This window comes from Camelina sativa, chromosome 18 (assembly GCF_000633955.1).
Source record: "Camelina sativa cultivar DH55 chromosome 18, Cs, whole genome shotgun sequence".
Lineage (NCBI taxonomy): Eukaryota > Viridiplantae > Streptophyta > Magnoliopsida > Brassicales > Brassicaceae > Camelina > Camelina sativa.
This window is the reverse complement of record NC_025702.1, coordinates 19490853-19500678: the sequence shown is the minus strand read 5'-3', so window position 1 is coordinate 19500678 and position 9826 is coordinate 19490853. Positions and strand designations below refer to the sequence as shown.

General features: G+C 38.4%; 4 protein-coding genes across 4 annotated transcripts in view; 2 read left to right on the top strand and 2 right to left on the bottom strand.

The window, feature by feature from the left end:
- On the bottom strand, window positions 2042-3997 carry LOC104762679. Its single transcript, XM_010486013.2, has 5 exons — window positions 3816-3997; window positions 2915-3530; window positions 2756-2809; window positions 2486-2667; window positions 2042-2372 (listed from the first exon to the last, which is right to left on the bottom strand). The coding sequence occupies exons 2-5, from the start codon at window positions 3528-3530 to the stop codon at window positions 2280-2282; spliced, it is 945 nt and encodes a 314-aa protein (XP_010484315.1). The 5' UTR covers window positions 3816-3997; the 3' UTR covers window positions 2042-2279.
- Window positions 4339-7366, top strand: LOC104762678 (acyl-coenzyme A oxidase 2, peroxisomal). The gene is made up of 7 exons (XM_010486012.2): window positions 4339-4799; window positions 5098-5213; window positions 5306-6186; window positions 6267-6446; window positions 6534-6700; window positions 6791-6914; window positions 7012-7366. Exons 1-7 carry the CDS (start codon window positions 4339-4341, stop codon window positions 7165-7167), a joined length of 2085 nt encoding a protein of 694 aa, XP_010484314.1. The 3' UTR covers window positions 7168-7366.
- On the top strand, window positions 7928-9820 carry LOC104762676 (ETHYLENE INSENSITIVE 3-like 5 protein). The gene has a single exon (XM_010486011.2). It carries the CDS (start codon window positions 8102-8104, stop codon window positions 9686-9688), a length of 1587 nt encoding a protein of 528 aa, XP_010484313.1. The 5' UTR covers window positions 7928-8101; the 3' UTR covers window positions 9689-9820.
- The window catches only part of LOC104763671 (type I inositol polyphosphate 5-phosphatase 5-like), a 3484-nt gene continuing 3395 nt past the window's right edge, over window positions 9738-9826 (bottom strand). The window contains exon 11 of the mRNA XM_010487015.1: window positions 9738-9784. Coding sequence (XP_010485317.1) covers window positions 9738-9784 — 47 coding nt within the window. The remainder of the gene's footprint in view (window positions 9785-9826) is intronic.

The window sequence follows — 9826 nt, the reverse complement described above, 5'->3', positions numbered from 1 at the left end:
TTGGGGTTGGTTTAGCTGTGAGGAGATGACCACTGCGACGACGAGATTGGTGGTTGTGCCGGAGATGTAACTCTGTTTGAATTTGGAGGATTTGAGTTGGAGTGAGCTGGTTTAGCCCAATCGGACCGGGTTGGTTAGATACCGGCAAGACTTGGTTATTATTAGTAGTAGTAGGGATGAAGTTAGGAGTTAAGGTTTTTGGGTTTGAAGAAGAGGTAGAAGAAGAAGAAGAAGATGAACTTACCTTCATGAATGGTTCAAGAGCTTTTGTGAACTCGTCTATGTATCCATTCATGTTTAAAGCTATTGCCATTTGTTAACCAGAAACAATAGAAAAAAAGAAGTGAGGAACAGAGATATATGATTCTTTTGTTTATATTTGAAATATTCACGATCTTGAGTTTGATAGTTTCGCCATAAACTTTGGCTTATATATGTGTGTTCGTTTCGGCCATGGGTTTTTTTTCTGTGGTTAAGTTAATGACGCATTATAATAATAATAATATTAGTATGAAATAAACGCGTTGACAATTGTTATGTCTACTTAATTCGTTTCTGTTTTATTGGTGTCTCAATTACTCAGGGCAAAAATATAAATTTTTACACCTTTTTACAAGTGTACATAGTACTCATTCAAGTTGAAGAAAGAAACAAGAAGGATCTGAATTTGAAATTATGACTGTAATCAACATGTTAGATATTGAATTTTTGAGGGTTTTATTTTGTTTATAATCCTAATTATGAAAAGGGAGATGTGTAAAGTAGGATAAAATCATGAAAGGTAACATGATATAGGATTGGAACCAATCAGCATTGAGTGTGAAATCAAAAAGTGCCAACGTAGACGTGTATGCACGTAGTGTCCTACGTGGATTAGACTTGTAAACTACGGAAGGTACCTTCACTCTTAATTTTAGCACAACAACTTCTTCGGTTCCTCTTCCTTCCCTTCTTTAGTCTTTTTTTGTTATTTAAAAACCGACAAAGATGATTCATTACTTTAGAAATTAGACATTTTAAATAAATAACTATATTGGAATTTTAAATATAAGATAACATAGTATAAAAGAAAGTATGGCTCTTAGTTTTAACAAAGGAAATGAGGTTCAATGTCAAACTATATTATATAAGAATTTTTTTGGTCAATGTCTCTATAATAGTATAAGTTTAGATATTTTTTAATGAGCTTTTGTTAGCTTCAGGAAAAGCATGGGACTTGGGTTGCTTCTCGTGAATCTTCTCTACTTTTTTGTTTTTTTTTTGGTTTTTTCTCTTGGCTTTTTGAAGATATTTTTATACCAACCTCATTTTGTATTAGTAGCTTTGTTTACAAACACAAGCATGTAAGCCAAAACGGCTGGCTAATCAGTATTCACAAAGCTTTAAGCTTTTGGAACGAAACAGGGACATGACTATAAATCTGAATACAAAACTTATCAATTACGGTTTTTGTTTTTGCAGCTATTTGAATCATATGTTGACTATTGCAAACGTTTTAAATTGTAAGAATCTTTCACAAATTGAAAGACAGTTTACACACTAAATTTAATAGTGTGAGAATTTTAAACAAAAACCGTAAAATCGACCTAAATTTTTATATTTATTATAATAGTGTGTGATGTTGTATCAACACTTAAAAAGTTGATAAAATGCATATGAGCATTCTAAACAGAATTAAGAAAAACAAAAAACTAAAGAAAGAAGAATAATTCGAGGTGAAACCGCTAATTCGTTGACTATACAGCCAACTTTTTTTCAAAATAATGTTAAATAGTTGACCTTTTGCATGTCAAAGCAGAAACAAATCAATACTCCCTATTCTTAATTACTTCATTGCTAATCTAATAAACATGATTAGGTAGCTAATCAATATATTTATTATGATTCCGTGGACCTCTATTGATTATCAGTACATATTGTGGTGCTACCTCTTATTTTACTTGGAATTCCAACAATACATATAAGAAAACTTTGATTAATAATAACCTTCATATTAGATAATAATAAACCCAAAAAGTAGTGTGTAAGGGACATTAGCAGCAAACAAAAGGATGAGAAGTCGAATAGACATACATGCAAACACAGAGGTCAATATTGTACCTACTCTCAAAGGACAGATACAATTTGCTAGAAGAATCAAGTGAGTCTAACACTAAACGTAGATGCAACATCACAATGATGACAATAGAAGTTATAATACATACATGAGATGCTTGAAATATAAGGAATAAGGTTACAAGAGTCTTACAACATTCAAACCAGTAAAGAACAATCAGTACCTAACTGTTGTTGTGTTGAGTTGTTTTCGTCGCTCTCTCCAAATCAATCTTGCAATTCTCTCTTAACTCTTTCATGGCTACAAAGCTATTATGCTGCATGTTATCAAATAACAACGGACATCAAAACAGAGAACCAAGTTTCAGTAAAATAGAAACTTTTTCAAGTTACGTTCTGAAAAATCCAATAGAGGCTCTGAGGAACTTACAAGGTGGTTGCTTTCACGAGCCAAGATGCCTTCCATGTTAAGAAACAGAGATGTCCATTGACCCATTACATTTTCTGTGTTTGTGGAGTTATTGGAGTTTTCAGATCCATAAGGATCCGCTGGCTTTCCTTTACTATTCCTTCGGATCAAGCCACTAGCTTCTTTCTGGCTCTTCTTCAGCACTGCGTTAAAAATCGATTTATATGACCACACATCTTATTTACCAATGTTATTCGAATCAGAGTTTTGCAGTGTGATTTTAACACTTACCTGATAATCGACCTTTGATATCCTGGTAGTGAAGATCTGACCAGATATATGCAGCTGAAAACATTCATCACATCCAGAAAACTAAGTTAGATCATATTATTGATAACAACAATAAAGATATCATAAACAAAAAAAACAACACTACAGAATCAGACAAACCTTTCAGGCAAAAAGAACAAGAGCAAGATTTCAGCTCGTCGTTAGCTTCCATATTATGATTAACACATCCCATACCGTCAACATTGGAACATCTGTTCATACTAAACGATTTGATGCTCTGAGAATTAGACAACAACAAACCCGCCTCTTTGCTATTGCTGCTACTTAACACAGTCATGGCTAAGTCTTCACCAGTAACAGCATCAGTCTGACTGGCACAAACAGTCATAGTCGAGTCCTTGTCAGACATCTCCTTAACAGCATCATTACCACCTTTAGAAGGTTCAACAGCCATATCAACGGCATTGGTTTCACCCTGAGATTCTTTGACATGGAGATTCTTATTATCATCAGAAGAAGAGCCTTGAATGGTATCAGTACAAGTCCTAGTACTCTCCTTGACCAAGTCGTCAACAACTAAACACAACCTCTTGGAAAACTTAACCCCGGAGCCTTCGCGAGCAACAAGGTTCTTACCAGAATCATCACCACCAGATTTCAGAAGCAAATCACCAAGAAGCGACGAAAGCCCTCTCTTGCTTGGAACATTAGTCATATCACACAATGGACGACGTGTTTCCTTGGGCACTACTAAGCTGCACCTATCTCCAGTCATCTTTACAAATTCACCCACACCACAAAACAAAAAACTTATCATTTTCAAACAAGAAGCCAAAATCGAAACTTTTACAAGAAGTTTTTTTTTTTTTTTTTTTTTTAAATCAAGAAAACCCTAACAAGTTCAATTAACACCCAAAATAAGAAATTAAGCAAAACCCTCTTAAATTCGGAATCGTAAACTAAGAGGACGCAAGAAACCGAAGCGATTCGTACATTTGAGAAATGAAGAACCCTAAAAATCAACAAAGGACAAAATCAAATTGAGTTCTGGGTTACTAACCAATGAAATGTTGGCATCCGTCGTTGGCTGAGAAAAGAAGAAGAATATAAAAAAGTCACAGACGTGTGAGTAGAGAGAGAGAGAAGAATTAGGGTTTATTTTTGAGGTTGTTGAGGCGGGAACTAATCTTAAGATTTCCCCGATCTAAGATTTTGCGTTTCGAATTTGGGCGTCGGACTCGGAGCGGGGGGAAGAGAGGAGGAGTCACGCGCGGTCCCGCACTCTTTTAATGGGCCAAAACTAATCTAAACCCACTGGGCTTATCACAACAAAAGCCCAGGTTTTTTTAGTCTTCGTTGTGCCACGTCAAGTCAAAAAATCTTATCAGACAGGAAAGGAAGGATCACCTCGAAAAGCACACCAGAACCAGCCAAAACTCTATCCACTAATATATCTCCACGTCATCTTGATAACTACGTGTCCACGTCATCTTCCTTGTCGTAAAAGCATTACACTTCTCTCCGTTCGTAATCCAAAGAGAAAAGGTGAAAACTTTCATCATCAAGACTTAAGTTTTTGTTTAATGGAATCGCGGCGAGGGATGATGAATCCGTGGGCGGAGGAGGAATCTTCTTCCGACCTAGTTGCGATGAGGAGGATCCAAAGATTGTCTTCGCACATTTCTCCCGACGTGACTGCGCCGCCGCTACCGTTGGTGCAGGCGGAGAGGTGTTCGTCGAGGTCGTCGAAGAAGTTGGAAGTCAACGGGGAAGCTTTGTCGCTGTACATGAGGGGGAAACATATGGATATACAGGAGAAAGTTTTCGACTTTTTCAATTCCCGCCCCGATTTGCAGACGCCGATCGAGATCTCCAAGGACGATCATCGGGAGCTGTGTATGAATCAGCTGCTAGGGCTTGTTAGAGATGCTGGGATTAGGCCGTTTAGGTATGTCGCTGATGATCCGGAGAAGTATTTCGCGATTATGGAAGCTGTTGGAAGTGTTGATATGTCCTTTGGGATTAAGATGGGCGTTCAATACAGGTTAGTGAATTTGAATATTTTGAATAGAGCTTGGCTTTTTCTTGTTTCGTCATTGGATTTGGAGATATCAAGATTTGAGCTTTTTGTTTTGTCATTAGTACTTTTATAGCTTCACTATCAACTTTAAAGTTGAAAGCTTTTAACTTTTCCTACTGCGAATGAGTAATTTAGAGATTTAAAGATTTTGTTTTGTGGTGTCCTTCTCGATGGAAAAGTTTGATCTTGTTTTGTATCATAAGAGTTTTACATATGGGACTCGTAGTCTGCGTTTGATTTTTCTATACATGTACATTTGCAGTCTTTGGGGAGGATCTGTGCTCAATTTGGGAACCAAGAAGCATAGAGACAAGTATTTTGATGGCATTGACAATCTCGACTACACCGGTTGCTTTGCCATGACTGAACTTCACCATGGTGAGTGATGATGACTAATGTTTCCTCAGCATCTAATACTCTGTCTCAGTGTCATGACCCTGTACTAAGTATCTTTCTTTTGTTTACTCAAGGGTCCAATGTTCAAGGTCTTCAGACCACAGCCACATTTGATCCACTTAAAGACGAATTTGTAATTGATACACCTAATGATGGAGCTATCAAATGGTGGATTGGAAATGCTGCTGTTCATGGGAAGTTTGCCACTGTTTTTGCCAGGCTTATTCTTCCAACTCATGATTCCAAAGGAGTTTCGGATATGGGTGTGCACGCCTTCATTGTTCCCATAAGGGATATGAAAACACACCAGACTCTCCCTGGTGTTGAAATCCAAGATTGTGGACATAAAGTGGGACTTAATGGAGTAGATAACGGTGCGTTGAGGTTCCGTTCTGTGAGAATACCCCGAGATAATCTTCTCAATCGTTTTGGAGATGTCTCCCGAGATGGCAAATATACAAGTAGTTTGCCAACAATCAATAAAAGATTTGGGGCAACACTCGGTGAGCTTGTTGGTGGTCGAGTTGGCCTTGCATATGCATCTGTTGGCGTCCTTAAAATCTCTGCAACGATTGCTATTCGTTATTCCCTTCTAAGACAACAATTTGGTCCTCCAAAGCAACCTGAGGTCAGTATTCTCGATTACCAGTCTCAACAACACAAGCTCATGCCGATGTTAGCCTCGACCTATGCATACCATTTTGCAACTGTATATCTCGTGGAGAAATATTCAGAGATGAAGAAGACTCACGATGAGCAATTGGTTGCTGATGTCCATGCACTCTCTGCTGGGCTCAAATCATATGTAACGTCTTACACCGCCAAGTCACTCTCGGTTTGCAGAGAAGCGTGTGGAGGACATGGTTACGCAGCTGTTAATCGATTTGGAAGCTTGAGAAATGATCATGACATTTTCCAGACATTTGAAGGAGACAACACAGTGCTTCTTCAACAGGTCCTTTCACTCTTTTTAAGAAACGTTTCACTTCTTTTGAAAATATAATCATGCTCATAGTTTTGTTTATTTCCTTTCAGGTGGCTGCTGATTTATTGAAGCGTTATAAAGAAAAGTTCCAAGGCGGGACGTTGACAGCTACATGGAGCTACTTGAGAGAATCAATGAACACTTATTTGTCTCAGCCAAATCCTGTTACAGCACGTTGGGAAGGTGAAGATCATCTAAGAGATCCAAAGTTCCAACTAGATGCTTTCCGGGTGAGTTAGTGTTTACTCATATATAATCTCTCTGACTCTCACTGTCTTCATTTATTACAATTGTTTTCTTTACATTTGCCTCCTCAGTATCGAACATCGCGATTGCTACAAAATGTGGCAGCGAGATTGCAGAAGCACTCAAAGACTCTCGGTGGTTTCGGTGCGTGGAACAGATGCTTGAATCATCTCTTGACACTTGCAGAATCTCACATTGAATCAGTCATTCTCGCCAAGTTCATCGAAGCTGTTAAAAAGTAAGGATCACACCAAAACCTTTCCTTAATAAAATTTTCAGAAATCAAGTTTTGTAAATCTCTTATTACAAACCTGTGTACTTTCTTCAGCTGTCCGGACCCAAGTGCAAGAGCTGCTCTGAAACTAGCCTGTGATCTTTACGCATTGGACCGAATCTGGAAAGATATAGGAACGTACCGTAATGTTGATTATGTGGCGCCTAACAAAGCTAAGGTTTGTTTTGTTATATAACAATCCACAAATTGTATCGGTGACTTATTATTTCTCGATTAACAATGGTTTAAAACATAAATCTTGTTCTTGTTTGCAGGCAATTCATAAACTGACAGAGTATTTGAGTTTCCAAGTAAGGAATGTGGCCAAGGAACTAGTGGATGCGTTCGAGCTTCCTGATCATGTTACTAGAGCACCAATTGCTATGCAATCCGATGCTTACTCACAGTATACTCAAGTAGTTGGATTCTAAAAATGTGAAGAACAAATAATATATCATCGAAATGATGATCTTTTGATTCAAAGCAAAGAAGAGAAAACAATTTATACGGGATAGACAAGAATCTGCGGTCCTTTTGTATGCGTATTTTTTATTGGTTGTTGTTGTTTCCACAGGAGAACAAAAAAAAACAAAGTAATAAAAATGTCAGAAAAAGCCACGTTTATGACTACTACATGTGTAAGTTTTACGAATTGACCTTCAAATGTAATGAACTTACATAAGCTCCAAATTGATGTTTTCACCGAGTTTTATATCATAAAGGCGTGGGTAAAACGTGGTGGGGGCGTAATTGCAGAGGTCATGTAATCCCTCAAATCCTTCACAAACATCCAAACCTCTAGAACTGTCATCAATTAAAACCATCCTTTAACATTCAAAATTTTTCAAACTGACATCATATTGTTCTTTAATAAATGTCAAACTGTCGGATGACTATCCTAGCTAGTGATGTAAAAAGAGTTTATTCACAAGCGGAATTTTAGGTTACAACCCATTGTTAATTCCCCAAGGTAAACTCTTGACCACATGAAAACATTATTTTATATTGAGCCGAAAACAAAACATTACTTTATTTCATTTTGCTTTCTTAGGACATGCAATTATAGTTCCAGACAAGACGAGCAGATCTCGACACGTCCCTCTCCCAACATGCACACCTCCTCCAAGCTCTTTTTCATATAAATAGACTTAATTATATATCTTTCTTATTTAAAAGCAAAATATCAAAACAATTACGATATATGACACAAGATCATGATCTATACATGTAACTTAACCGCCAATAAAGTCAATATCAATCACGTATATATAACATAAAGTCGAGCAATCGCAAGGGATCATTTCTCTTTACGAATCATATATAGCTAATAACTATAGTAAAACTATACTCTCAAAAACACTAAAAATGGTGGAGGTCCAAGATTTAGAACCACTTAGTCCAATTCAAGACGAAGATGACGATGATTTCGAAGAAGACGAAGGCGAGTTTGATCGTTTCGGTGAAGACATCAGCTACGACGATCTCAAGAAACGCATGTGGAAAGATCGAAACCTCATGTGTAAGCTCAAACAACAAAAGAGAGACAATCACAACATCTCTTCGCCGTCGTCATCCTCCCCTGTCTCCTCCTCCGCTATCGTGCGCCGAGCAGAAGGTTCACGCCGCAAGAAAATGGCTCGTTCTCAAGATTCGGTGTTGAAGTACATGATGAAGATTATGGAAGTTTGCAAAGCTCAAGGTTTCGTTTACGGAATCGTGCCGGAAAAAGGTAAACCGGTTACCGGTTCTTCAGACAGTTTAAGACGTTGGTGGAAAGAAAACGTTCAGTTCGATCAAACCGCTCCAAACGCTGTTTCTGATTATTTGACGTTAGCGGCTGCTCAATTAATCTCGTCAAACGAATCTCTAGACCCGAATTCGTATATCCACATGCTTCACGAGCTACAAGACACGACGTTAGGGTCCTTGTTATCAGCTTTGATGCAACATTGCGTGCCCCCGCAGCGGCGGTTTCCGTTGGAAAAAGGTTTGGCTCCACCGTGGTGGCCTAACGGGACGGAGTTATGGTGGGGAGAGCAAGGAGCTGCGGCGTTTGAGCACGGTCCCCCACCGTATCGGAAACCGCACGACCTTAGAAAAGCTTGGAAAGTGAGCGTTTTAGCTGCTGTGATTAAACACATGTCCCCGAATTTGGAAAGAGTGAGACGGCTCGCGAGACAGTCCAAGTGTTTGCAAGATAAGATGATGGCTAAAGAGACTGATACTTGGTCTCGTGTGTTGAACCAAGAAGAAGCTCGTCTCAAACGCCTCACAATCTCAGATGACGAGGACAAGGATAGAGATCAAGAACCTTCAGGATTCACTTGTTTCGATAAAGAATCGCCACTTAACCCCTGTTTTCTTGTAGCGCAAGATCAAGAACCGGCGGTGTCATTGAGGAAAGACAAAAGGACTGATCAAGAATGGTCGCCAAATGCTTGTTTTCTTGCCGATCAAGAACCGTTCGGTAACAAGAGAAAAGGTGAGTTTGTGGAACAACAAGAGGCAATGTTATCTAATGTATACACTTGCCAAAACTCGAGTTGTCCTTCGAGTGATGTGAGTTTAGGATTCGTGGACAAGAACTTGAGGACAGGTCACGAGATCGAGTGTCTCTACGGAAATCAAGAACCGATGAACCATAGTAGCGGTGGCTCGGACGGGTTTGTTCGGTCAATGACTACGAGTGACGATGATTATAGCGCCAGCTCGAGAGCAGAGGACACAAGAGATTATCATAATCAAGATGGAAACTGGCTAGACTATCTCTGGTTCGAGAGGTTACATGACTTAAACTGTTCTGATCAAGGTTTTGAAGATCAAACAAGTACCGCAGTGGATTTGAACCAATTACCAGATCATTCTGATTCGAATCAGACCATGAACAGGGAAAATTTCTCATTATGGGACATGGGTTGTGAAGACAAAGATGTTTACATGTCTCAAGATTGAAAACATCTCAACTTTGGAATATATATATTCTCTAGTTGTTACAATGTATTCAAAAAACAGAGAAATTTTTGTTGTTGTTTTGTTGATGATCCAAAGCTATACAATCAAGAAATAAAACCCTTTTTTTTTTTTTTTTTT

Coding starts and splice junctions, on each gene's coding strand:
- LOC104762679 (XM_010486013.2), bottom strand. CDS start 3,530: ATGACTGGAGATAGGTGCAGCTTAGTAGTGCCCAAGGAAACACGTCGT. Junction 2,810..2,914: donor TTGTTCTTTTTGCCTGAAAG/GTTTGTCTGATT, acceptor GAATGTTTTCAG/CTGCATATATCTGGTCAGAT. Junction 2,668..2,755: donor TATCAAAGGTCGATTATCAG/GTAAGTGTTAAA, acceptor TTTTTAACGCAG/TGCTGAAGAAGAGCCAGAAA.
- LOC104762676 (XM_010486011.2), top strand. CDS start 8,102: ATGGTGGAGGTCCAAGATTTAGAACCACTTAGTCCAATTCAAGACGAA.
- LOC104762678 (XM_010486012.2), top strand. CDS start 4,339: ATGGAATCGCGGCGAGGGATGATGAATCCGTGGGCGGAGGAGGAATCT. Junction 6,187..6,266: donor ACACAGTGCTTCTTCAACAG/GTCCTTTCACTC, acceptor ATTTCCTTTCAG/GTGGCTGCTGATTTATTGAA. Junction 6,701..6,790: donor TTCATCGAAGCTGTTAAAAA/GTAAGGATCACA, acceptor TACTTTCTTCAG/CTGTCCGGACCCAAGTGCAA.